This window comes from Echeneis naucrates, chromosome 20 (assembly GCF_900963305.1).
Source record: "Echeneis naucrates chromosome 20, fEcheNa1.1, whole genome shotgun sequence".
Classification (NCBI taxonomy): Eukaryota; Metazoa; Chordata; class Actinopteri; order Carangiformes; family Echeneidae; genus Echeneis; species Echeneis naucrates.
The window spans coordinates 4,600,883-4,627,062 of NC_042530.1; the positions used below are offsets into that span (position 1 = coordinate 4,600,883).

General features: G+C 41.8%; 1 protein-coding gene across 3 annotated transcripts; it reads right to left on the reverse strand.

The window, feature by feature from the left end:
• Positions 1 to 433: 433 nt before the first annotated feature.
• slc4a2b (solute carrier family 4 member 2b) lies at positions 434 to 24,277 on the reverse strand. Of its 3 annotated transcripts, none has more exons than XM_029529600.1 (23): positions 24,057 to 24,277; positions 19,418 to 19,590; positions 12,451 to 12,616; positions 12,141 to 12,367; positions 11,152 to 11,276; positions 10,194 to 10,414; positions 8,107 to 8,243; positions 6,538 to 6,718; positions 6,310 to 6,445; positions 5,549 to 5,744; positions 5,325 to 5,433; positions 5,021 to 5,205; positions 4,658 to 4,874; positions 4,368 to 4,574; positions 4,076 to 4,224; positions 3,727 to 3,921; positions 3,182 to 3,409; positions 2,936 to 3,025; positions 2,671 to 2,837; positions 2,323 to 2,576; positions 2,051 to 2,220; positions 1,600 to 1,773; positions 434 to 1,030 (listed from the first exon to the last, which is right to left on the reverse strand). In XM_029529600.1, the coding sequence occupies exons 2-23, from the start codon at positions 19,475 to 19,477 to the stop codon at positions 950 to 952; spliced, it is 3,675 nt and encodes a 1,224-aa protein (XP_029385460.1). In that variant the 5' UTR covers positions 19,478 to 19,590; positions 24,057 to 24,277; the 3' UTR covers positions 434 to 949. The 3 variants fall into 3 exon arrangements, with proteins under 3 accessions (XP_029385460.1, XP_029385459.1, XP_029385461.1); XM_029529599.1 differs by having other exon boundaries at positions 5,543 to 5,744; XM_029529601.1 differs by lacking the exons at positions 434 to 1,030; positions 1,600 to 1,773 and having other exon boundaries at positions 2,070 to 2,220; positions 2,327 to 2,576; positions 5,543 to 5,744.
• Between the last annotated feature and the right edge of the window lie 1,903 nt (positions 24,278 to 26,180).

Below are 26,180 nucleotides of genomic sequence, written 5' to 3' on the forward strand. Positions count from 1 at the left end.
TTTTTTTGTGGTACATCTTCATCACAATCCTTCAAGATCGCCCTCTGATGGTCATATTCATTCACTGATGCGACAAAAGTTCACATAAAAGCCCAACTTTTGTCTAAACGGCTGCATTTGAGTAGAAAAAAAAAATGTAATAGTTAAAGAAGGACAGGCTAAAAAAAAAAAAAAAAAAAAAAGAATCAAAAGCAGTCAATTACAAAGTACACTACAGCAACACTGATAAATGAGCTGTTTACGAGGATGCTAAGGCGATAAAATGGTTCCATAAAATACAGTCATAGTTCAGATTTGGTGTCTTTAAAAAGGTGCTACTAACTCGCAGGAGGGTAAAGTGATCGGCTGTATACGTTAACACCTCATACTTTTTCATTTCCTTCATAAGGCGCTTGGTGAGATTAAAACATGAAAAAAAAAAAAAAAAGGCAGCAAACCAGAAGAGCAAAACCTACAAGCATGACAATATAAAGGAATGTATCCCATATATTCTCCAAATATTCAATGTGAATCAGAGCAACCTTTCAGGGCTAAAAATTAATCAGTCTTGCAAATCTATCTACCTTTATCGCGTTTAACTTTGAGCTTGAGATCACATCGTAGGATTTGGAATCTCGTGTCCCCTGAAATACTTTTTTTTAAAAAGCATATAATGCGTAAATACAAACTAACAAGAGTTTAAGCTCCTCAGTAGGACTTCATTGTTTGTGCCACAAAGTGCTGTTAACCATCCGAAAAGCCACCTACTTTACAATAAAAAGCTACTTAAACAGTGAAACGTTGACCCAGGTAACAAACAAACCTCTGATGTACTACACTGTACGCACGGTGATGAAGGAGGCTGGTGGTGCACAGTGACGTGGCATCAAATATCTGTGAGTGTTTCACACCGAGGGCTCCATTCGTCAGTGGTTCGGTCTGAAGTGGTGGATTGAGGGCTCGTCGGGGGCTACACAGGCATGTACATCTCCGAGTACTCGTCCTGACACTCGCGCTCGTCGAACTTTGGCTCTCCGTCGTCAGCATCCAGCTGGAAGAGGCACAGAGATGTTACCATTAACGACTGTTTCCTCTTCATCTTTCCAATCCCTCATTTTTGGTCTAAGCAGTAACAATGGCCTCGTCAAAGCAGCTGCTTTAAGCTGTGCACATTTAATTACATGAATATTAAAATACCTTCGGATTAATTCAGTCTGATGATTTGTCACAGCATGACGAAAAGACAGCCAAATCAGAACTGCATATCAAACTAACTTACAAAAATACAATTCAAGCAATGTATCATAAAATGTGACTAAATGTACAAAAAAAAAAAAAAGGATTATAATCAAAATAAAAATGACTTATTCCTGTCATCTATTCCTCTAAGTCTGATGAGTTAGTGAAATTCAGTATAATATATTGTATAAAACTGTCGAATCAATTTTTTTTTTTTTTTTTAGATCTGTCTCTCTGTTACAGGGATCGTTTCTGGATCAAGTCAAAACAGGATTTAAAAAGGATAATGCCTTCAATAACCGCCGTCCTAAAAATTGTAGCTCTGTGTTACTGCTGAGGCTGCAGTTTCGGCGTCGTTGCGCCCTCTTGTGATTGACTTACACAAGCGATCTCTCTGTGGTTGAAGATGCGACGCAGCAGGAACATCTTGACAGGAATGGTGAGTAGGAGGACGAAGGGGAATGCCAGAGAAGCCTGTGTAGACATGACCACCCACAGAACAGCCAGACACACCAGCTGGATGCAGGTGAACAGATGCATGCGCAGCGTACGGACCTGCAGAGAACACAGCTCATTGGTCAGACATCAGGAAGACGTTTAGGGTTTTACAAAGTTGTGATGGATATTTAATAAAACATCAATTAAACATCATTTAATTGACTAAACCAGAAAGTAATAAAAGCTTTCATTGGTAGCTGTATAACTTTTACACAATTAGAATTTTATTCTTCTATTTTTTGACCAACTTTGACATCTAAGAAACTTTATTTAGTAAAGTTAAAAAAAAAAAAAAAAAAAAAAAAACACACACACCGATCAGCCTGCGTCTCACCTTGCGTACGTAGGTGTGGTCAGGGTGATACTTGGGAGGCATGAGCAACAGCATCATCCGCTCTGTCAGCTGGATGCCGTTGAGAGACATCACCCCCATGTAGAGGAAGATCCCAAAGAGCACAGCCAGGGGGATCTGACGCAGCAGGTCACCAATCACGATAGACAGGCCTGGAGAGGGCGACGGGGGCGGGGCAACACAGTTACCATGACGACGTTAAAGGTGACCAACCCAAAGAAAAACGCAGCTGATGAAGAGAAGTCGCCACTCACCAACCATGATGGAGACCAGCAGCCCGGTCACCCGCTGTTCCTTCACCTCCTGGATTCGAGGCTTGTCTCCGGGGGCAACGGCCTTGCTCATGACAGTGAGGGCGTTGACGTGGGTCACTGAGCGGACGGTGGCAGCGGCCATCCATGGCAGGCCAAACAGAGCCGAGCTCCCACCCAGCACCACGATGAGCAGCAGGTCCAGATGGAAACCGGAGCCCTTCACCAGCATCCGCTCCTTCTTACTCACGATCAGGCTGCGGGAAGGCGAACAGATGTTGACGGCAGGGTTTGTCACACACATTGACTTTAATGCTGTAAATCAGAGATGGAGGCAGGTTCGGAGCTCACGTGGTGATCTGTGTCTCCATGAAGATGAGGATGAACACCAGCAGAGCAGGTAAACAGCAGGCAAACATCATCCAAATGGGGAATTCACCGTCTGAACCCAGAGGACTAACAATCCAGTTGCGTTTTTCAGGGCTGGTCACCGAGAAACCTCTGGGAACACTTAGTTTCTAGACAGAGGATGGCAATATAATATATTATATATAATATACTGTGTAATAATGTACACAATTACATTTAGAGAACGATTCAGTCTGGTGAGTCTTACTTGTGTGTATGTATCATCTATGCTGTAATCCACCAGCACCATGATTAGAATGGCAATCGGAACCCCGAAATCTCCAATCACCCTGCGAAACTAAACACCAAGAACACTTTGTCTTATTTGTTCTCATACTTTAGGACAACGAAGAAGACTGCACTGAATCTAATTATGTATCCTTGCTTGTGACGTTGGGAAGTTGAAATGGGAAACAGATATGTTGATATTGTCAGAGTAATTTCAGCCGCTTACCCTGCCTGGAAAGAATGCGCTGTTTTTGAACTTGCGCAGGTAGAAAGCAATGAAAAAGGTCCCAGCCATGAGCACCAGAGACAGCAGCGCAGTGTTGGGCTCGCCCAGGACCTTCATTGGCACAGACTGGGTGCTGTTGCCGAACGTGAGGGTGACATTTTCCGTTGCAGTGTCCACTTCTGTGCTGTTGTCAAGGTAGCAGCGTTTCAGTGGGTGCTCCTTGAAAATCTGCCCGGTGACACAGAGGGTTCAAATGAATACACAACAGTTCATCACTGAGTATTCACAAACACACTTTCTGGGAAATTAAAATTTGCCTGTAGCCAAAAAGCCTCCGTAAAACTCTAAAAATAGAACACCTTCCAAAACCCTAAGCCTGGATAATAGTTAAACTCTCAATCCATTTAGCTTCTGTGGCCAGGCAACCACAGAAGAATATCGTCCAGAGATTAGTCTGTTCAGTTTAGCATCAGGGTCATAATCCCCCAATGTGCCGACAAAAAGTTTTTGTAATCAGGAGTTTTTATTTCAGGTCTCAAGTGTACCTTGACAAGCTTGAGGAAAGTCTCACAGATGAAGATGAGGGAGATGAGGAAGGAGAAGATCTCTTGAGTGAAGCGGGAGACGAAGCGGACCAGAAAGCTGCCCTCGAAGGCCACGGTGACGATCACAATGATGATGAGCCAAAACCCAATCCAGACTCGGCCAGTTAGGTACTCTATCTCATTCGCTTTGCAGAACTGTAGAGACACAGAGCCGTCACTCACTATTAGTCTTTAGGGGAAAAAGTGGATATTTGCATGTAGTTGGACGGGAAAATGGATATCACATCTGAATGCCGGATATGATCCTACAACCTGAATTTCAACATGATTTTTCATTTGCAGGCCTTACGCGGTAAAAGGCTTCCTCAAACACTAGCAGGGGTCCAGAAAAACCAACAATCAGCAGAGGCTGAGCTCCGAGCAAGCAGAAGATCACACCCTGCACTGCTGTTGAAACGATCAGCTCGGAAACACCAATTAGACCTTCTGTCTTCTCACCTAGAAACAGCAACACAATGAAAACAAAAAAGGGGTTTAAAGCTCCTTCAGTAGACTTAATTGAAACATCATTACAAAATCATGAATGGGATTTGACACACGAGACAGAATTAAGGCAGCTGCTCGACTCTCCGGTTTCTCACCCAGAAGGCCTCCGAATGTTATGGCTGGGGAAAGGGCAGCAAAGTAGATGAAGATGACAGCAGCCATGCACTGACTGTTCAGGGCGTCCTTGAAGTCGCTCACATATTTTGGGTAACGTCGCCGCACGTCACGTACCAGCCCTCCAAAGGGGCGTCCTGTGCGTTCTAAAGGGTCGTCTGACTTTTTGGAGGGTGTGAGCAGGGCCTCTGTGTGTCGGGGAAGAACAGATTTTGGTCATGTAAAAATCAGATGAAATGATAAAGCTACAGGTATCGGAGCAGATGCTTACCTTTTTCTTCAAAGCTTTTTTGCACCTTGGCTGACAGTTTGCCCCCCTGCTCCTCCCTTTTGCGCAGCATCTCCCTCTGGAAACGAGCAACAGAGCGCAGCAGCTCATCCCCTCCCATATCTGACAGTGGCAGCACGATGCTGCAGTCCAAGAAGGTGTTGATGGCGTTCAGCAAGTCCTGCCTGTCGTCCGCCAGGTAGGCAGCCTCGTGGAATTGCTGTAAGTATACAACATAATTTGACTCTTAATTGTAAAGCGATAAGGAGCCATGGAAAAAGTGACAGTATGAATCATTAGGGTGGCAGGAAAAAGGGAAATTTCATTGCTTCACGTTGTATTCAAATAAGAGAAATCCCTTGCTACCTTGTCAGACATCAGCGTGGAGATGGAGCGTCCTATCTGGTGGTAGTCCATGCTCGTAGTGGCCGGTCCGAGCAGAACGAAGAGGAACCTGACAGGCACGGGGACCTCTAAGACGGACTCCAGCTCCACGCCCTCCTGGAGCCGCACAAATGCCATGGTGGGCTGCTCCAAGAAGTCCACACTGCCTAGAAGACAGCGAGATGATGACCCAAAGATGAAAGACGATTTTGATTTGAAGTTGTGCTGCTGTCTTACTGTAAGCTTGTCTTCAAATGAGGTGTTTTCTGGCTTTTAAAGGACTCACCCACGAGGACAAGTGTGGCCTCTGCATTTTCAGGGATCTTCTCCAGCATCTTCAGCTCATGTTTGGACTTGGACTTGTGCATGCAAGGAACTAAGGTCGGCTCCTTCTGCTGAAAACAAGCAGCACAGAAAGTGAAATAAAAAAAAAAATAAAAAATTAGATGAAAAACTGTATTGGTGATTTTTGGAAAACATGAATGAATGGGTTTTTGGACTTACCTGTACCTCGTTCTTCTCCACGTCGATGCGTGTGTCCGTTTCTCCCACTACGTGGGTGGTGCCCATGAGCGGGTCGGTGACAGACGGCTCCGGCTGATTGGTGTGGTTGCCGCTGTGGTGGTGTGCGATCGGACTGCTGAGGCTGCTTACGGAGATTTTCCTGGGGAAAGGGGTACTCTGCTCTTTCTCATCGCTCGGGTGACTAGGGGAAGTAGGGGGAGGCAGAGAGAGATTGAGCAGGAGGAAGAGAGGAAGTGACCAGGCATGAAGCCACCTAGTAGCAGGAAGTACGCAGCAGTGAGAGGAAAAAAAACTGTTCAAGAGCTGTTTGTTCACAGTCGAGAAGATTTCACTGGCAAAAATCTGCAGCATGAACCAATATTAGGTTTGAGAGTCAGTGTGTGGCCTTTAGTCAACATGCACACTGTTGATGAAAGCATGAGGGGCGTCACGGCGGCCTAGAGGATAAGATGCATATCACATGAACCACAGAAACGTCAAAACGTTTATATATTTTGCTAATTTATATTCAACATTTTCAAATGTCTTATATTTATTCAAATGTCCAAAAACACTCATCCGAAATATTCAGTTTGTTGTAACCTAAGGCAGAGAAAACATACATATGCTCCTTTTAAGAGAAAGATACCTGAAAACAAACAAATCATGATTTCGAAAATGACAAATTAACTCATTAGCAAAATGTTTGCCAGTATTTTTGTGTTCAACTTGTCACTTCATCATCTCAAGTCCAGAAGGCAAGTCACCTGTGTTTAAGCAGCAGGGCCCTGAGGACATTGGCTCTGTCCTCAGCTTTAATCTGGTCGGAGATGATCATCTGCTCGACCACCTGATGGGCGATGCCTGGGAGGGTCTTCTGGTCCAGGTCCAAGAGCACCGCACCTACAAACAGACACACACTGGCCTCAGTACTGTATGAACTGGAGGTTTGACCTTTAAAAATTACACATGGACTCAACGCTCATCTTTCTCACCATGTGATATGGTCTGCCTGAGCTCCAGCAGACTGCGGAAAGACAGAGAAGCCACGTGAGGTTTCCCCCAGCGGTCCGTCTCCTCCTCTACATTTTCCTCAAACTTGATCCAACGGGCCGTTTCCTTCCACTGCATCTCCTGGTTCTTGTCCATGGTCAGTTCGTTCAGCTCAACGAACACCTGGGAACACCACACAGGAACACACACACACACACACAGACGTAGGTGAGATGTGGCAGACAGCATCGATACTGTCTGGGTCTGGATCACACAACATGCATGTTCAGTTTGAGCCCAGTGTTCAATTTCATGGCAAAAGCACTTTTGTACTTTGCCAGTTGAAACAATCAAACCTGGTTTGACAGCAGTGGCTTCAGTGGAGCCTTTTGCATGTCAACATCAGATAACAGCCTCCATGCTCCCTGTGAACCCAAGTGATTTTTTTTTTTTTTTTTAATTCACTCAACACAAGTATGCAAACACAAGTATATGCGACAAAAACACAGAAAAACTGCCAATGATGACTTTAAATGACAATCTTCTCTGTGTTTCTCAGTTCTTACAGCATGAAATATCTGTTACAGGTTATAAATTGAACACCATGCATGTCAGTCAAGTCCTGTGTAAATAAATAAAATATAATGAAATAAAAAAAAAAAAAAAAAAAAAATCCACTATTTTGCCATCATGTGCCGTTGTACGCCTTCTGCATGCTTGTGAAATCACGCTCACACGAGTCAAACCTGACTCCGGCTGGTCACCCAGCCTCACCTGCTGGTACAGAGACACTTGACCAGAGCACATGTCCTGCAGGAGGCGTCCTGGCCGCAAGATAGAGCGGCGAAAACCCACCGGTAACGGCTGGAGGAGCGAGACGGTGCAGGAGAGTACTCAAACACTGATACAGCTGACAGTGGCACAAAGGATGGGACCTACACGTTTACACCCATAAGGCACATAACACATCTGACAGGCCTGTTGTTTATCCAGTCTGCTGGGGGCTGTGTGTTGATAAAAGATAACACTCCCTCTCCCAGAAGCTCCTGGTGTCTGCTTACCTAAGCTCCTCTCTCTCTTTTTTCTTTTCCATGTGTGAAAGGTAAGAACCCATTCATTCATTTTTAATTGTCCTTCCCTCCCTATCCCATCCATAGATGTCGGAGCGCTGCATTAACTATGATTCTTTGAGTCAATTAATCGGACTTTGAAGCTGAAAGTAAATATTAAGATATAAGCCAAAAAAAAAAAAGTAATGATTGGCTCTTTCTTCAGTATTTATATAAAAAGGTTCTATCTGGCTTTTTTCCTCCAACAAACAGGAAATTGGTAGCAAAAGTCTTTGGCAATCTTATATTCCAAAACAGATGTAAAAGAATTTAAAACGTGCAATCCATGACAATTAAAAAAAAAAAAAAAAAAAAAAAAAAATGTTTTTCCAACATTCTCAGGTATAGTTTTAGGATTTCAGGCTTACAGAAGCTCCAACCACGTTCTGCACTAGCTGACATTAAGTAATGCACATCTTGCTGTAAAGCTGGAGAGGACAGATAAGTGAGTAAAAGGTTCACCTCATGTGGGGTCCGGTCCTGCTTGCGGCTGCGAGTGGTCGGCTCTTTGTGGTCTTTACTGATGTGCACCACTTGTCCCTTGGTGCTCTTTCTGACCAGGTGTCTGCGCACACCAGGAACATCTTCAAAACGATGACCTGGTGGAGGAAAGAGAAGACGGCAAGACGTGTTGAGGACATCCAGAGGAGGCAGGGGAGAAATAGCTTTCAACAATTTATAGCCATTTCAAAAATACCTCTAGAGAGAAACTGGACAGAAAATTTGGTATACATCAAATCCACACAGAACCAAAGTCCAAATACTGCAGAGTTTGTTAAACAGTAACAAACAGCCCTCAGACTGCTAAAAGTTTCACCCTGAGGTCAAATCTCAGCCCATCAAGGTACAAAGGAGCAGGTCACTTTTCTTTTGTTTCCATAGTCCCACAGCAGAGAGTAGAGTTACTCATGCTGACAGAAGAGCAGACGCTGAAAAGGATGTGGAAAAAACGCACTAGAAAGTACTTAGAAGTTCAAAGATAAATGGACCTGCTGGCACTGAATGAGAGTACAAATAATTTGCCAATATCAGAGTCTTACCGTTGTCTCTACTTGTGATTCCCATGTAACAAGTAGGGAAGCTTTTGAGGGTCCTCATCAATACTTTACCTCTTTAACTAAAAACCAGGTGGTCCTGACTGAGGTAAAAAAAAGAAATAATAATTTCAGCTGCTCTCATCTCTTCGCTTTCCTTGCACAATCTCTTCAACTCTTACTGAGTAGGTCCATTTCCAGTTCACTCCATGATGTGCTCACTGGTGTGTGAGTGAAGTTTAGGGCAGCCCCTTGAGTCAAATGAGCTCTGAGCTTGGCACGTAGCTCTTGAAGGCGAAGGAGGTGGGCATTGGGTTAGTGTTGGCACAGCCATCTGACTACGTGACCCCCTTCTCAAATTGAAGTGTGTGACTTGCACTAAAGTTGTGACAACTCGGAAAAAGTTGCAATTACTTGACCGGCATCTGACCTCACAGAGGCAGAAACTCTCAGAATGCCTCAGTGAGCAGAGGTGTTAATTTGCTCAGGTCGAACAAAAGGGGAGGGACTGATCTAATAATTCCTATTGTTGAGCAGCAGCCAGGGACAGACTTTCCCAGGATGAGTTCTGGTGGCGGGAAGCAGATAAAAGAGGATACAGCTACAGGTAATGAACCAGCAGGGAGGCTGGACTCTGTGCCACAAAGCCTTCAGTTTTCTCTTCCTTGTCTTTCTCTCCACCAAATATGAAAGGTTTAGGACTTAGATCCAAGTTTATCTAACATGATGGCTTGGGCCCGAGTCCAGGGCCTCAGCTGACAACGGGAACGGCTAATTTAATAATGTGGGCCTGTCTGCCACAATCTCTGATAAGCTGCTGCTCTTTGCTCAAGGGTCAGCTCCCTAACGTTAATCTCCTGAGCCCTGAACACAACCCCACGCTGGGCCGGGGGCCCGGGAACGTCACAGGGCAGCAGGGAGCAGACTGCAATGTGGAAGGGACTCAAAGTGGCCCCTTCCCTCATACTGATGTTTCTGGATGAAGCCAGGGGCAAGAATGCATTATAGTTACTGTCCAACCTCACAATAAAAATGCAGATATTATTAAATAAAAGAAAAAAAAAAAACAGAAAAGCACTAACAGGAAACCACACATGCTGGAAAAAACTGTTGTGAGAAGCAAACTATTGTCATGGTTGTGGCAGCTAGCTGCTAGCATGCTATGTATTTTTAGCAACAGTACGGGAACTTGCAGAAGGAGGACACGAAAACAACTTTCACATTCAAGTAGTAATGAAGACAAAAAACATCCAAGATCCAAGAGGTAACATGACCTCCCTGCTGAATAAAGGCTTTAGAGGACAACTAATAAAAGATGGGTAGAAAAAAGGTTCAAGTTTATTATTATTTATTTATTTTTTTTAACGACAGACTTATAACAATAATCTCTCCAAACTAAGCACATGCATTTCTATGCATCTCTGTCAACAATGACATCTAATGGAGTTTGGAAATTTTTAAAATTTTGTTTTATTTTGAGCTTCAAATTTCCAGAGTGCCATTATCTGTACTCACTCTTGATGCCATCCAGGTCGGCAGAGGCCAGCGTCTGAGCCTCACTCTCATCAGTGGGGATACGCTGGTACTTCGCCTCCTCAGCACCCGTCATGTTGCCCGTACGCCGGCGCTCTTGGAGGTCGTAGCTTCGGCTGGCTGACGACACCCGGGCCAGAGGTATGTGCTCCGGTGGCCCTGACTGAGGAGAGGGGCTGGACGTGCCGGATGAAACAGGTTTACTAGATCAAAAACAGCAAAACACAGATTTTTATTTATATGAAAATGCTAATTCAGAAACTCTACAGACAATAGATGATTTTACACAAAGAATTACTTGGCTTAAAAGTGTGAACCCACCTTTTACTTTTCTATTTTATTTCTCTCTGCGCTTTGTTAGACCATTTTATTGCTGCTCCTTTAATAACACAAGTGCATCTCTCAGCTTAATAAAAAAAAAAAACAAAAACAAATCTTGCTAAAATGTGAAAAACTAAGCACCTTAAAAGTAAATACGATGAACTTACTGTCCTTTCCCCAGATAGCAAAGAAAGTAAAGTACTTGACTTTTCTTCGTCTTTTATCAAGATGTGTTCTAAATAAAAATCCTGTGTCTGCTTCGTCCTACAGCAAACTGGAATCGAGAAAAGTGCGTAAAGCTCTGATTAAACCCCGACGGAAAAGCAAATGTCACAGGTGGAGCCTGGGGCAACTGAGGTGTGTTGTGTTGTCTAGAGCCAGAGGTGATATATGGGTCTGAGGAGAGGATTACTCTGGTCCATCAGATCAGGCCCAGCAGGCCCACTGGATGCCTGAGACATGGTAACGTACAGTGTGTACCTCGCTGACCAATTAGACATGTGCCTGAGGAGTCGCTTTAAGAACCTTTCAGCAGCGTGACAAAAATTGTATTATGCAATCATCTCAGCATGATTATAAACCTTCTCATCATTTCTGTTTTTAAAAAAACTGCACTCACTCTGTGGAAGTTGCATCTTCAGCATCTGCTGCTACACCAGACTGCGGTACAATACTGAGCTCTCGGGGTGATCGAGGGCTCTCTTTGCCCCGACTGTCCACTTTTTCGTCGTCTGAAACAAAGAACTGCGGAGGGAATAAAGCCATAATAAGAGGGAATAAAAACTAATGAAGAACTGACAAATCTAATGAAGAACATCGATATGAGAGCCAAACAATGGACAAAGGCATGTGAACAAAGTCCTCTGTCTACATGTCTTTGATAACAAAAGAAGTCAAATTAATAAGTGACATGCATTTAAAAATTGTGGCACTGTGACACAGAAAAATGGGGACAACAGATCACATCTGCAAGGACACACTTGCATTTAGATGTGTGTAAGTCTGAGGACAAAAAAAAAATCCAAAAGACCAAGACACACATGTCCCACTTGATTCACATGCATTGCTAATATCCATTTTATATTTATAATGAAGAAAATGAGAAAATAAAAACAGTTAAGCAAAAGAACAAGAGCCAGTCAATGAAACATCAGGAAATGATGTTACAGTGGACACTATTCACTTACATTCTAATGAGGTTAGATTTGGTCCAGTTTTGTGACGCATCATAATAAAAGCCAAACAAAAAAACCACTGATTAATGATTAACGCTATGCTGAAATATTCATAGAGGAAAATATGGTAAGGTTAGAACAGTGACTGATCGTGTTGGGTATCAGAGCAAATTCCTGATCACTCGTTTAGTCACAGCCAAATGACAAACATCCGCTTTGACCTCATTTACACCCGCAGTGACAGGCGTTTCTCATTTTCAACAGAAAGTGTGGCACTAAACTACTCAAAAGGGAAAAAAAATATTCGTCTTGGGCTGATGGACACTTTTCACACTTCACACTCAGATCATTGATGAATCATTAGATTATCCAAAACATTATCTGTGTTAGAATATTTTTGGGCTAAAATAATTAAGTCAAATGAAATGTTCACCTCCACGTGTTTGGCTTTCTCTGATTCAGATGGAGCAGACGTCATCTCTGTCGCCTCCTCGTCTTCTTCCTCTTCATCCTCGCCTTCCTCTATGGGGCCACTGCTGAGGACGTGGCTGCTTTTGTGATCTTTGTCCTTCTTCCTCTTCTTGCTGCCCTTCTTCCTGCGTCCCTCAGAGGGAAGTTTGGACAGAGGTCGGTGGATGTGGTGAGAAGAGTGACGGCGGTCTGCAGAGAAGACAACAGAAAGATTAGCTTTCTGTTTTTATGGCTGGATGTTGACAACAACCATTCATTTTCTGCACGCTTACATTCGATGTCCTCTTCATGGTAGTTGTGGTGCTGCTCGTCAGGTAAAGCAGCGGCCTGGGTGAGGATCTGCTGGAAGCGCTGGACGCCCAGAGCTTTGTTCAGGTCCCCATCATCGTCTTCTGAGCGTGGAGTCCCGTGTAGTGATGAGGCAGCAGGAGCCTCTGGCTGCAACACAAACATGAAGAACAAATTGATAAATAGAAACTGTGCTAATTGAATCACTACAGACATGTACATTCATTAGTGAATAAACAAGACATGGTGGAACTAATACAACACAGTAAAATAATTCTTTTCACTACTGCAGGTATCATCCTGTCTTGTCTTTTTCAGAATATCTTAAAAACAAACCTGCTCACAATTTAGTGTGTGTGGATCTGGGAGACGGTGTTTCTGCCTTAAAACAACACTAGAGGGAGTTGTGGTTCTGTGAATATGCCACAGACGAGGCACCACATGACGGCTCCCCTCATTCATGCATTCTTGAAAATAAGCTTTAAATTGGAAACAATAGCCGCACGCTTTGATCAGTTACTCTTTTTCCACGCTGTGGTGTGACAAGGATCATGTGGGTGATAAGAGATCTGTTTTCCTGCAGCAGGACATGGCACCCTGCTGCTCCGTCTCTGCCGGTGGGATGTTATGATAGGAATTGTCTGGAGCGATACAGAAAGTGGATCAACTCTGGCTGGCATGATTTTACTGTGGCCACCTCACGGCAGAATAAATGTTGCTATGGCTACCGCGCAGGTGCCTCAGGCCCTGCGTCAAACCCTTCCTGTGCCAAAACTCGAGGGCCATAGGTCATCCGATTCTCCCTCAGGTAGTTCTCAAAAGCACCAACATGTATCAGTTTTTCTTCAGTGCTGCAGGAAGCCACCGAAAACGTGATGAAATATAATTTCTCTTCTTCCACACGCAGCTGCTGCTTAGTTCTGCATCAAACGCACATCAGTTCACGCACGGCAGATTGGTCACACACAAACAAGATTAATTTCACAATTGTAGTGCCCCTTAAGTATAATTTGTATTTTCATTGTTTTTGTATGCAAATTTATTTCTCAACATTTCACAGGAAACCTTTTTACTCACACATGAGATTTATTTGATTGCTGTAGTTGCTGATTTCATTTCATGTTATTACATAAGGAAACAAACAAGTCCTTTTGGCCCTTATGAAAATAGGAGTGTAGGACTGGTTGGGGACCTGTGTCATGTTTCAGAGGTCTCCTCTAAACTTAGACTAAGGTAACATAAATGTCACCAAATACTGTAGTAAAGAACTGGATACAAAATGTGTGCACCAGGACTTTGTTTTTTGTCTCCCCTTTTGTTTGCCATTAAGTTTCTCTCAATCCATCAGATTTATCAGAGGGCTCAGTACCCAAAGAGAACTAATGGACTAAACTAACTAGCTAAATAAAAATAATATAATCAAATCAAATAAAGTTTTCCATCAACTTCAACTGACACATTGCACTGAGACCAAAAACCTGGCCCAACACACACATACAATGGAAACCACACAGCTTCAGCAACCAGTGTTGTGCACAGCCATCCAGTCTGTTCCATTTCGAACACATTAAGCTCAGATTCATCAAGATAAGAATACATGAGCTGGAAACTCAAGAACCCATCAAACATTAGCCTCAACAGGTTGTTTGGATGTGATCTAATTTATCACAAAGTGTGAAAAACTGATTCCCATGACCCACGCTGACCGCTGCCGTTTACTCTGCCCTGCTTTTACATGCCACACACAGGTGACAGCAGCAGACACCCCGGTGTTGGGCTGGGTTAGGGTTGTGGGCCGATAAACTTATGAGTAAAAAGGAGAGACGGATCAGAAAGCTCGGCAGAGATTCAATATTTACTGAAGGTGCAATTCCTCATCAAGCCTTTTCTTTTTCTGACAGCAGATTCAACAGGAGGAGTGAACAAATTCTGCATTTAGCTCAGTGACCTCCAGAACAAACAGCAAAGACATTTAAGCACTTCACTGCAGCAGTTGACACTGAAAGTATGAGTAAAGTGCTTTGAGCGTGGATCTGTGAACTTCTGACTGAGTTATATCAAAAGTAAAAAGAACATGAAGTATCACCAGTTTCACTATATCAATACTGCACGTACCCTCGCCAGAAGATTGAAACCTTCAGAGCGCTGCTACACAATCCAGCAGTTTATTTTCACAGAGCTCTCATTCATATCATGGTTTCACAGTGAATCCCTAGAGGTGGGAGCAACGTGTGAGGGATTCTCAAGCAGGTGAGAGAATTTTCCCCAACAAAAAAAAAAAAAGCCAAGAACTGAGTTAAATAAATAAATAAATAAATAACACAACTGACCAGACAATGAATACGAGTAATAATTTCTGGCTTCAGCAGGAAACTTACCTCGCTCATTGCAACGTGAGCTTAATCAAAGTCAGCGGATTTTGGTGACAAGTGTCAGGAGCCTCCACCATGACAACACTGGAGCTCTGACCCTCGACACCTCTATTAAGAACTGCAGGCAGGAGATATCCTGCTCCCCTCTGCTTATCAAAGCCTCGTGATACCTTAATCAGAGCCCTATCGGCTATTCTGCCACCTTCGCCAGCCTGGTCGTTGTGCCAGTGCAGAATAAACAAGACTGTCATTCTCGCTTTGAGGACAAATGGCAACTGAAAGGACAAGCTGTGTTTGAACAGCTATGAACAAAACCTCACTGACATTTATCCCCACATTTTAACTTTGCCCCATGAAGCCTAAATATTGACTAAAGGTGCTTTTATTCAATGCACCTTGAAGGGCAATATAAATGCAAAAGGAACCAAACATCTCATACTTTTTAAAAACTTTGGTCAATATTAGCCTGAAAAAGATGTATTAAGCAACAGGCTGGAGAGAAATGCATTTCAATTGTGGTGTGGCCCATTCAGGTAAAAAACACACAACTTACTCCATTATGACAAATGACTAAAACTAAATATTTCAGGTTGATGAATTGTACAAAAACACGTCAGCTGTGTGGAATTTTTCGCGAAGAGATTTCAAAACCTTCCATCAAGAAGATTCAGGCTGTACAGAAGCTAATTCGACAGAAAAAGCTTACCAATATTTATTCAAAGTTAATTCTTATGATAGACAATTGACACAAAAGGTGTGTGCTGGAGATTAGAAACATATCCATATCCAGTTTGGTTCCAGCTACAGTAGGAAGAGCTGTAGTGTGGATATATGCAGTTGATAAATGAGATAAATCAGCTACAGTAAGACTTCCTGTTAGTATGTCGTATTACACAGGTTGTGTGTATGAGAAGATTATCTGGGTTGTGACGCAGGCTCAAATCTCACACAGTCAGCATTGATGGGAAGATGGTGAGCAGGCTGGGAACGCCGTAGCGAACATGTCAGTGTGGCTGTTGAGTCGGTGCATTCCTGCATATCCTAGCGTGAATGTGCGAGGAGATGTGAGTAGATGATATGCTCAGGATTTCTGATTATGATCATAGCAAAGGATCTTATAACCCGATTATACTGAAGTCTCAGCCGACTGCATTTAGGATTATGCAAGCAGGGATTCTCACAACCTTCCTATGACATAATTTAAAAAAAAAAAAAAAAAAGGGGCAGGTTTCCACCATTTGCTCTGCTGAAATTAAAATTGTACAAATATTCACGCTGTCATATTCTCACAGTTTAACAATAAAAGCCTCTTCAGTCTGACAGTGGATAAACATTTCTCTGATTGACTGTTTCTGATTTCTGTCTCGGTTATGCCCTTGGATTATTTATGTATGTTATTGTGTTTTCATGCCTTATCTTGGTTGAAAATCTGCATTACCAAGGAATTTTTCGCAGGAGGAAACCAGACGCACGTCATAGGCTGTACATTTGGTCCAACATCCATTAGGGAAAGCGGTGTAAACTGTACTGTACAGATCCTCCTATTGTAGGACAACTGATTTCAAAACTTGCAAATACAGATGCACATAAAATATGGGACATGACGGCAAGATATTTTGGATACACAACATAATTAGAGCCAGTATTTCTAAACCTGTAGGTGGAGAGTCCACCCTCCCCTCAGAAATATGACTGGTAAAAGATGATTAACTAAAACGTTGTAATTCAATGGACAGTTTTACACTTTCAGGCCTTAAAATATTAATTTGCATAGAGAAACTGATTTTGACTGAACAACAAGACATTAAACCTGTGATAAGCTTTGGATATGATTCTGTTTCAAAGGAATGGGCTGACATTTTGGTAAATTCTCTTCCTCACTTTCTTTCAAACAGTTGGATTAAAGGTTATCGCTCATATGTGTGCACTGAATCCGTCTGCTGTTGGTTCCAGAAGCTAGTTATCTTAGCTTAGCATAAGGACCACAAAAGGAATGGGATTTAGTAAACTTCCATACAAAAATAAAGCCCTCCCAAAAGCATCCCTTCCACTCACTGATTAATGTGTAACACCATATAGTTTGTGCAAGAACTTTTTTTTTTTTTTTTTAAACTGATGACCACAAGTTGAAGTGTCCAAAAAAAATATGTCAAAAAATATTTTGTAATCCGTCTGTTGACATTAGTGGATGAGCATCTGTAACAAGTGACACATTAAGATTATACTGGGTTGTAATTATTATCTCGGATGGCAATAATTGGTTAAAGTCATTGAGCAGCTGACGAAGTCGAAGTGGAACTCAGCCATTCAAGAACAAGTCTGAACATTAACCAGCTATAGAGTCCCTCAGGTGTTTAAATTTACCAAAGGTAGAAAAGACAAGCTACATTTAGGCTTTGAAAACCTTCAAATTCAACTTATTATGTTTAATGACTGACTAAGGGTGATAAGAGTGAGTCGACTTGTAACACACGCCGACAGACAGCAAACCATGCCATGGACTCACATGTTATGTTGAGTCTCAGTGCACAAACTGAACAAACTCACCTTGAATGCATATAGATAGTCCATGAAATTACACACTGGAGTACTGATGAAGCCTCATGTATACCAAGATAGCTACACTGTATTTGTCTTTTTTGGAGTAAAAAAGAAAAAGTAGAAAAGTAAAACCAATGGCCACCTAAATGGAACCCGTTTCCCGGTTTCACTTAGCCCCTGTCACATGACCAGGCAGATCTCCGGGGCAGGAGGAAGACATACATTTCACAATGTTAGCCCTCAAAAATCCACAAAGGATCACCTGAACTCTCCGTGGCCACGCACACACAAACACACATTGTGTAGGTGACAATAATTAACTTGGTTGTGTTGGAGGCGTAGGGAGCAGCCAATGACTGCCAAGGGAGTCATACAGCAAACATTATTATCTTTACTGTGCCTCTTGATCAGCAGGCTACCTGCTGCTGGCAAATCTTCTTCTATAATATTATATTGTAGTACAGTATGCCTCAGTGAACTGTCATCCTGCTTATAATTAACACTGAAGACATGCAAGTTCGGAACAGGCTTGACAGAAAACAGACACTATTTTTGTACATCCAATTTTTTTTTTTTTTTTTTAATGTTGTCTGTTACCTTTTAAAAGTTTAAGCTGTATATGTGTACAAGTTGATGGTCAACTGAATTAACCCAGCAGGGATTACTAGTTTAATCGATTTATGTATTTGTATATAAAAAAAATAAAAATAAAAATGTTTTGTTTTTTTTTTGTTTTTTGTTCAAAGTAATTAAGGACAATGAGGAAGCAAGATAAATGCTATGTCATCACTTAATCCTACATTTCAATCACTTCGGCTTTATTTTGTAAAATGGACTGCACATCCTTCATGGATGAGTAGTTCTGCGTCATGGAGTCACTTCCACCTGCTACATACGCTGCATTCTTTGCCTTAGCTGCTGAGATCAGGTTTCAAACTTGGACAACACTTGTGTTGTTTACGTTGAGCGAGGAAGCCCCTTCCACGTTGGTACTGTACGTGCAGTGGTTGTCACAGTTGGACGAATATGAGGAAAGGAAGCAGCTGACTGAGCGTCAACAGAAACGCAAAACTAAGGAAAAGCAGACGTTTCCTATATTGGTATTGCAACACGGGTGCTACCAACACCTACCCTCACTTTATCTCTCCAGAGTCCAATAAAACATGAACCTGATGAAAGGTCCATCCAAGCAGAGTATCACATGTTACTGGATGGGAAGTGAGTTTTTGTTTCTCTTTTCTGCTCAGTAAATCAGAAAAGCTCAAATCAGTAAAAACTATATATTAACTGGATATCTACCAATATGAAACTATTAATGTTTGGATTTTTTTCGTCAAGCCTGTGACACTTTCGCCTTCAGCATCTCAATGATCCTGAGATGAACTCACTCAGGAGCTCTTGAGTCGAGGAATGCAGCTTTGTTGGGCTGCTGCCCAGCTGCCCTCGCGAGCTTTTTCAGCCCCGTTTATCACATCAATACTACCAGCAGCCATGCAATTAAAGTTTGTATTTTCATGTTCCAGCATTATTTTTGGATTTCACTGGCATGCCACTGAAAAAAGAAATCATAAAAAATAAAATACCATAAAGAGAAATTGTGCTTTGAACAGCAGCAGCTTTCTGAGCAGATCAAGTGTTTTTGAGCTATTCTGAACATTTTTATTTTTGCTGTCAGAAGCACAGAAGCAGGGAGCTGGCTCCAAGATGCGACTTGATTTCTACACACATGGCTCTGGAGGGATTGGTACATCCAAAATACACACTCTAATGCCAGAGGGGACAGAGAAAGCTGATGCAGCAAAAATGTGGGCGAATGTGAATTCAAGTAAGTGAAATATTTGTGCCGTATAGCTACAGTCTCATAAATAAAAATACCCCAGTCTGTTAAAAGGAGAGTGCCATCTCCTCCTGAGCAGTGTTGAACCTGATTCACCACAGGGGTCATAGACTTTGCATCGTGTGTTTTATCTCCCCAAGGCTACAGAGGCCTGACATGAGTGGACAAACTGAACTTTTGTGTGTGGTCGTGTGGACTTACACTGTGAATAACCGCTGCCACGGCATCTGTAATCTGGTTGGGAGCGCCCGGGTTGCTCATGGCTCCGCAGTGGAGTCGCTGCTGGAGAGGATCTGGAAAGCTGGTTTGGATCAGTTGCGGCTTTAGCCCTTCTCTTTCTCACTGGGACTCAGACAGCTTTTGGGCAGCATAACCTGGAGACAAACACAAATCCAGACGTTAGTACACACAAAAATGAAAATTTATAACTTGAGGCAAAACAAGAGTGAGAAAGCTTTGGGCAAATAACCTCTGAATATGAAGTACAGTCGTAAAGTAAAAACGGTGATATATACTTAGAGGATATCCACATTTACATGAGGATGTGATACATTTCATGACATTGTAGCAGGAGTATGATCACATACATAAAGATATAACATACAAGTAGGCCAATGAATGGCATTTAAAACCAGCCTTAGTCGGTCACAGTTCAACTGATCATGTGAAGGTTTAAACTCCAGTCAAAAACCTGCTGAATCGACCAAGAAGTAAAGATGGATGAAGTTCAAGTCTCAGAGCATCACCTGGAAATGTACTAGGTGTGCTGTAATTGATGGATCAGCGACAGTGCACCTCTATTTGTTTAAAAATATATTGTGTCCATATATATATATATATATATATATATATATATATTCCAATTAAAATCATGAATCAGCACTTCTGCAGTTCAGAGCCAGCCTGCTGAAACCAACGAAGCAAGAGACACAGCGCTTCACTGTTCTTACACTGTCGTTGTTTTGATGTGTAATCTAAATGTGAGGTAATCAACTTTAATGGAAGCCTCAAGGACCTTGTAGTCTGCTGGTTCCCCTTGAGGCACAGTAATGGCTGAAACTCGTATCATGTTGGTGATAACATGGAAAAACCGGACAGCTGCATTTATCCGACATTCCCAACAGGCTTATATAAATTACAACTTGTTGCCTTTAATTTTTACTACTGTGGTTCATGATTTAAAAGCCCCTTCGGTACTTCCTCACCACCACTCAAGGTCATTAACCATTACTCAGATAAGGGCCAGATAACATAATGCTACTGTGTAGTGGACCCTTTGATAAGCAGTGGCACGTGCCCAAGCTCACCTCCAACTCTTTCATTTGTCAGTCTCAGCTAAGCAACATATAAGCACAGGAATCCACCAGAGACAGTTTGAGATGTAAAAGGGTATAACAAGGAGCGCCATAATGCACACATGCTGGTCACAGTTGTATTGCTTTCGTTATCAATTACTTGTTTCTACTTCAATGAAAATAACTCGATGTAACTGAACTCCACCACTGGGCTGCAGAGATCAATATGTGAATGCATACACACTGAAATTAAAGTCCAAATGGTAGCAGCCATGATATATTTAAACTAAATGAAGCAAACAAGAACCCCTCCCCTGATATATTTAATATTTGACAGAGAAACTGCCCTTAAATCTTAATGTGTCTCACGGGCACCATCATGAGCAGAGCAGCGGTTTTTGTTAGGTCTTCAGGCAGGAGGGCCCTCTTTTGGTTCACTTCTCCGAGTCGCCGTAAGAAACAACGCTCTGCCAAAAGGTCTCTGGCTTTCTGACAGCAGCTATCAAAGAGCAGATAAGCCTCAATGATGCTGGAAAACAATCACATCAATGACCTTGGTGGCAGGGACGGATTACGAATGTTTCATAGAAGTACAGTATGACAAGAGATGTGGAAGAAAGGAGGGAGACTAACAGAGTGAACTTTTTTTTTTTTTTTTTTTTTTTTAAAACAAAGACATTACCTTCCAAGAGACCTGACTGCACACTTTTTGTCAACACCCCTCTTTGCTCTTCCAAACTGCTCATCAGAGCCCGCTTTTTTACTGCTTAATAACAACTTACGCTGCTTTAAGACATTGCAATCCACAAAGTAATTTTGATAAAGCAGTCTCCTGGCATTAGCTTGATGACTGCTTTCTCAGTAAACCTAGACGCCACCATTGTGGAAGAGGGAGAGCTGGCTACACAGGGATAAAGTTACAGATCCCTGGGATCCTGGGCAAAAACCATGGGAACCAGCTAATCTACCCCAGGGCATGTCTGTAATAATACCTTTAAGATAACAATAACAATCAGAAGAAGAAAATAATAATACCAACTGCAATTGGCTTGGTAGGCAAATAGTATCTAAACCATAGTGCACCGAACCCTTTGTATTATTTTGACTGCAGTCAGGTACAATCAGTGTGTAAGGGGACTGACTTTAGAGGAACTGCTTGTTCTTGTGCAAGAACTGAAATGCTGAGAAGGACAAGGATGAGTGCTGACAGTGCAAGAGGAAGTGAGGAGAAGATGCTCTGTATTTATCCTGGAAGACGTTAATCATGTCTTTCCATAGGTCCAGCACATCACAGGCTGTTCACACAAGAAGATGAGCAGAAGTAACGAGTTTATTTTCCCAGACTTCAGAACTTTTCCATACTAGATTTAACCACAGCCTCGAGTGTGTGCACAAGGTTTTGGGAAAACTATCCTTCTCAGGGGAAGTAAGCATGAAAACAGGAAGAGGTAACTGCTACAGTCTGATGCCGATCAGGAGGAGCAACAAACTTCATGAAAAATAATGGAAATGGGAGTCTCTGTAGTGTTTATAAAGACAGACCTCTGAGAGAGTTAACTGAAAACTTTGCCTATGCATGGACCAGGACCTATGCTCCAGAGCTAATTTGGGTTCATCCAAAATCTATTATTAACCAATGATGTCTACTACGTGATATTAACATTAACAGAAAAACAAGCTGTCATTTTGATCATGGCCTCTCCAATCTATGAGAAAACACTACAAATACAGTTTACAGCGATTTCATGTATGTAACGATGTTACCTTCTATCAAAAAAATAACATCCACAGCAGGAAAACAGCAATTACAGCACAATTTTGCCCATGTCAGTTTAAATTAAAATATGATCTAGCATATCACCTATAAATGTATATCTCAGACATCACATTATATGTATACATATATGTAAGAAACAAATTCTCCTTAAGTACGAAGTATCTCTGCATTCAAAGGTCAGAATTCATCATATGTGACTGACAGGACAGCTGTTGGTGTGTGGCCTGCTGTTTATAGCTTCTGAAGTAACATTACAGTGATTCTGACAAAACCAACTTCCCCATTGCATGTAGTCTGATCATATAAAGTCGAGGTAAACCTACTTTATTTTAAATCAATCTGAATATCCCCAATGTTGACATTTGCTTTCATATCTTAGGGAGTGAAGTGATTGATTAGAGCAGGGAGTTGGCTTTTTTGTTTTTTTTTGGGGGGGGTCAGTATGTGTGCCACACAAAAAAAAAAAAAAAAAAAAGTGATGAGGTTGCACTGTAAGAACTGAGAATTCTTCCTTTTCTTAAGCATACATGGCACTTTAGTTTTTGTTTCTCTATCTCTGTTTTCCTTCAAGTGACTAACTTGATATTTAATCATTATCCTTTAAAATTTGAGAAAAGCCGCTTTAGGAGCCCTGAGAAGTGATGAGTTGGCACAAAATCTCCTCTAAAAATCTTGCAAATGGCAAGAATTTCTCATCCCAAGACACAACCTATATAGCAAGACAGGTTAATTTTTCTTTTGCGTGTGCCATTTGATGTGACCTTTAGATGATGGATAGAAAAAGGTGGAGGTTCCACCTCCTGTGGACAGTAAAGGAGTGAGGCAGCCAGACAGCTGGACAGAGGTTAGAAGCCAGGCTCAAACTCACGACACAAGCCCACATACGGCTAAAACTAGTAATCTGCCTGGCTCAGCTTCAGTTGGACGCTTGGCACGTGAATGTTGACCACAGTCTGCATGCTCATCTACTATTCTATCAAAAAAGGCGTAATTAAAGAACAGTTCAATAAAATATAAAAACTGACAATAAAAATGCTGGCCCAGAAATAGAAACGTGTTTACAAAATCCAGACCTCAACCAGCAGACTGGCCTTTACTTACAAAAGCAGGACAATGACAGAGGAAAGGAGCAGCTGAAGGTTTCATTAGAGAACTGGGAATAAAACTTGGCCACAAAAATGAATGTGCAGTTGTGATAGTCCCCAGCTGCATGGAGATAATTTGTGGACTTTATTATTATTATTATTATTTTTTTTTTTATCTAATACAATAACACACTAGCTTTTTGAACACAACTTCAAAGAAAACTTAACACTTGCTTATTACAGATACATACAAGAGCTGGGGGGGAAATAAATAAATAAAACCAACGAGGTTTGTCTGTTGATGCAGTTGTAAATGTTCAGCCACAGCATTAAGAACCATGGCTTTAAAAGGCTCCAAATCAGGATTAATAACAATGAGAAAGCATGTTTGTCCAAAAGTTTTTCTGCTGTGTAGGATGTGACACTGATCAGGATTTGTTTACTGTTAAAGTTCATCATGGTCAAGCTCTGACTCAGCTCTACTTCTCCTAGTCAACTGAATTTTAAGAAAGTGTGACACGAACAGGTTAAGTTTGATTAGAATAACAGCCCTGATCACCTGAATAAGGATGAACATGCATCAACAGAAAAAAAAAAAAAAAAGAATCAATTAAATCTTTAAAATAAATAAAATACACGCACAAAATGACAAATAAGACAACTGAAAAACATGACAACCTTACCTTTGTGTGCTTACTGCAGAGAAGCCACCGCAGACATTGTAGTGCAATTCTGAACTCTGCCGTGAAGAGCGACCCGGGACTGGTCAGGGTGCAGGAGAAAAGCAAACAGGAGGGAGAAAACAGAGAGATAGGGAGACAAAAGAAGTGAGAGTTAGAGATGTGAAGTGTGCGTACCGAGCAATGATGTGCCGTCCAGTTTCTCTCCAAGTGGAGTGCTCTCTCAGACCAACATGCACCAGCTGATAACAGCAGCCTTCCTCCACAGGATTATGTTCCTCCTCCAGTCTGCTGACAAGTAGCCATGTGACACCAGCACCTATTCAACACTGACTCAGAGGCTGCTGCTGCTGAGACACACAAGTCTAGGAGTCTGTCTCTCTCCCTAACCCATGCACGCACAACATCAAGCTTTATGTGAATATAAACATCAGTATATAAACCAAAGCAGATTTATTTGTACAGTGCCAAATCATAAAGTTACATCAAGGCACTTTACATATAGACAAAGCAGAACAGTCTATCCATTCACTTTTAAAAGAAAATCAGTGTCTACCTGCCATCCATCACTCGTTACAAATCTCAACTACTTACTCAAAGTGAATTTTCTCTTAATGTTTATGAGGATAAACATATTAATTTGGCATGTCTGCTGATAAGCACAGAATGAACATCTCACAGGAATGCGATTAGTTTTGGTCAAAAGAGTAAAGTTTTGGACCGTTTAAGAGTTTGTCCTGAAGATGGCACTAGAAGAAAAATCAGAGGGCTAAAAGTTATCAAACTTCACCCTGAGGGGGACATGAATGTTGCAGAAAAATTATCATGGCAATAAAATAAATAAAAAGACTGATACACTTAAACCCATAAATCTGAGTAACACAGTGTTGATGATTCATCAACGGAGGGACCATGATGTCTCATTTGTGCGACTCTTGCAAGATGTCAAGGTATTGCAGTCTTGATTGTGGTGACATAGTGGTGTTGTCATCCCTTCTTTTGAAGAAACTGCTGCTCTGGAAATTCACTCGCAGCAGCAATGCCCCAAAACATGCACAAACGTTGTATGATCTTTTAACCACATGAGGATTCTCACAGTTTCCCCATGTGGAAAAACTGTACCTACTCCAACAGTGGCATAGATTCCTCTTGTGACACAGGCTATGACCGTCTGGTGAACGGCAGGAGTTTAACATTAAAAACTGTTAAGGGCAGCATGAAGGGGGGCATTTAAAAAAAAAAAAAAAAAAAAAGACTGGTTTGCCACCATACAGTATGCAGGCAAATGAATGACAGCCTTCTTTTCAGATAGCACAGACTGCAGGACAAGGAGCGACACATTCTGTCATTTCTTTTTTTAGAACATTGGAAAACGATCTTTTTATCAAGGTCGCTGCAACTTTGCCAGGAAGCTTTTGAGCATCTTTAATGTCATGATTAAGTAATGAATATCCTGAAATAAGCACTAGGTACTCAAGTTTCATACATCTCAAAACACAACTTTTGGATCTGTATGTTTTTGGATGTTTACACATCTGCACAGGATGTTTACTCATTTGTTAATACATCAGCCCTGTTAATGAAATGAGCAGGAAAGCAATAGCATGTTGCCTAATATGTCTAATTATTAACTTGTAAGGACAGTTGATACTTTTGTGACTGCTGAAATGGCCACATGGCTTGTTTAATAATTTTTTGTTGCCCTTTACCTGGATTGCCTGCCTAATGGTAAAATACCAGCTATGGGGTAAATTTAGGATTAAATACACACTGGCGTGCCTAAGGTTCTCAGTGGCAGCGGTTGATTTTGGCAATCAGCGGGGGGGGGGAGGGAAAAAAAAAAAAAAAAAAAAAACCTTGTCATGTCACAGAGGAATCAATTCTATTACACAATTAATCCCACCTAAAGTCATAAAAGCCGCCAGATTAATTGTGTTTTGCAGCGAACAAAGAACAGTCCTGTGATCTAAACACGTTGCTTACCCGTTCACCAAATAATCAAGTGCTACATTCCTCATCAGCTTACATGAATCAGTCTTAGGGCTAAAGAAACACCCGACCCCCGGAGGAGCCTGAATTGCATGTGTGTAAGATATAATTGTTTGTCCTCAGGGATGAGGGCTCACT

Coding starts and splice junctions, on each gene's coding strand:
- slc4a2b (XM_029529599.1), bottom strand. CDS start 19,477: ATGAGCAACCCGGGCGCTCCCAACCAGATTACAGATGCCGTGGCAGCG. Junction 12,617..19,417: donor TGGCAGCGGTTATTCACAGT/GTAAGTCCACAC, acceptor TTTGTGTTGCAG/CCAGAGGCTCCTGCTGCCTC. Junction 4,225..4,367: donor AACATTCGGAGGCCTTCTGG/GTGAGAAACCGG, acceptor TGCTGTTTCTAG/GTGAGAAGACAGAAGGTCTA.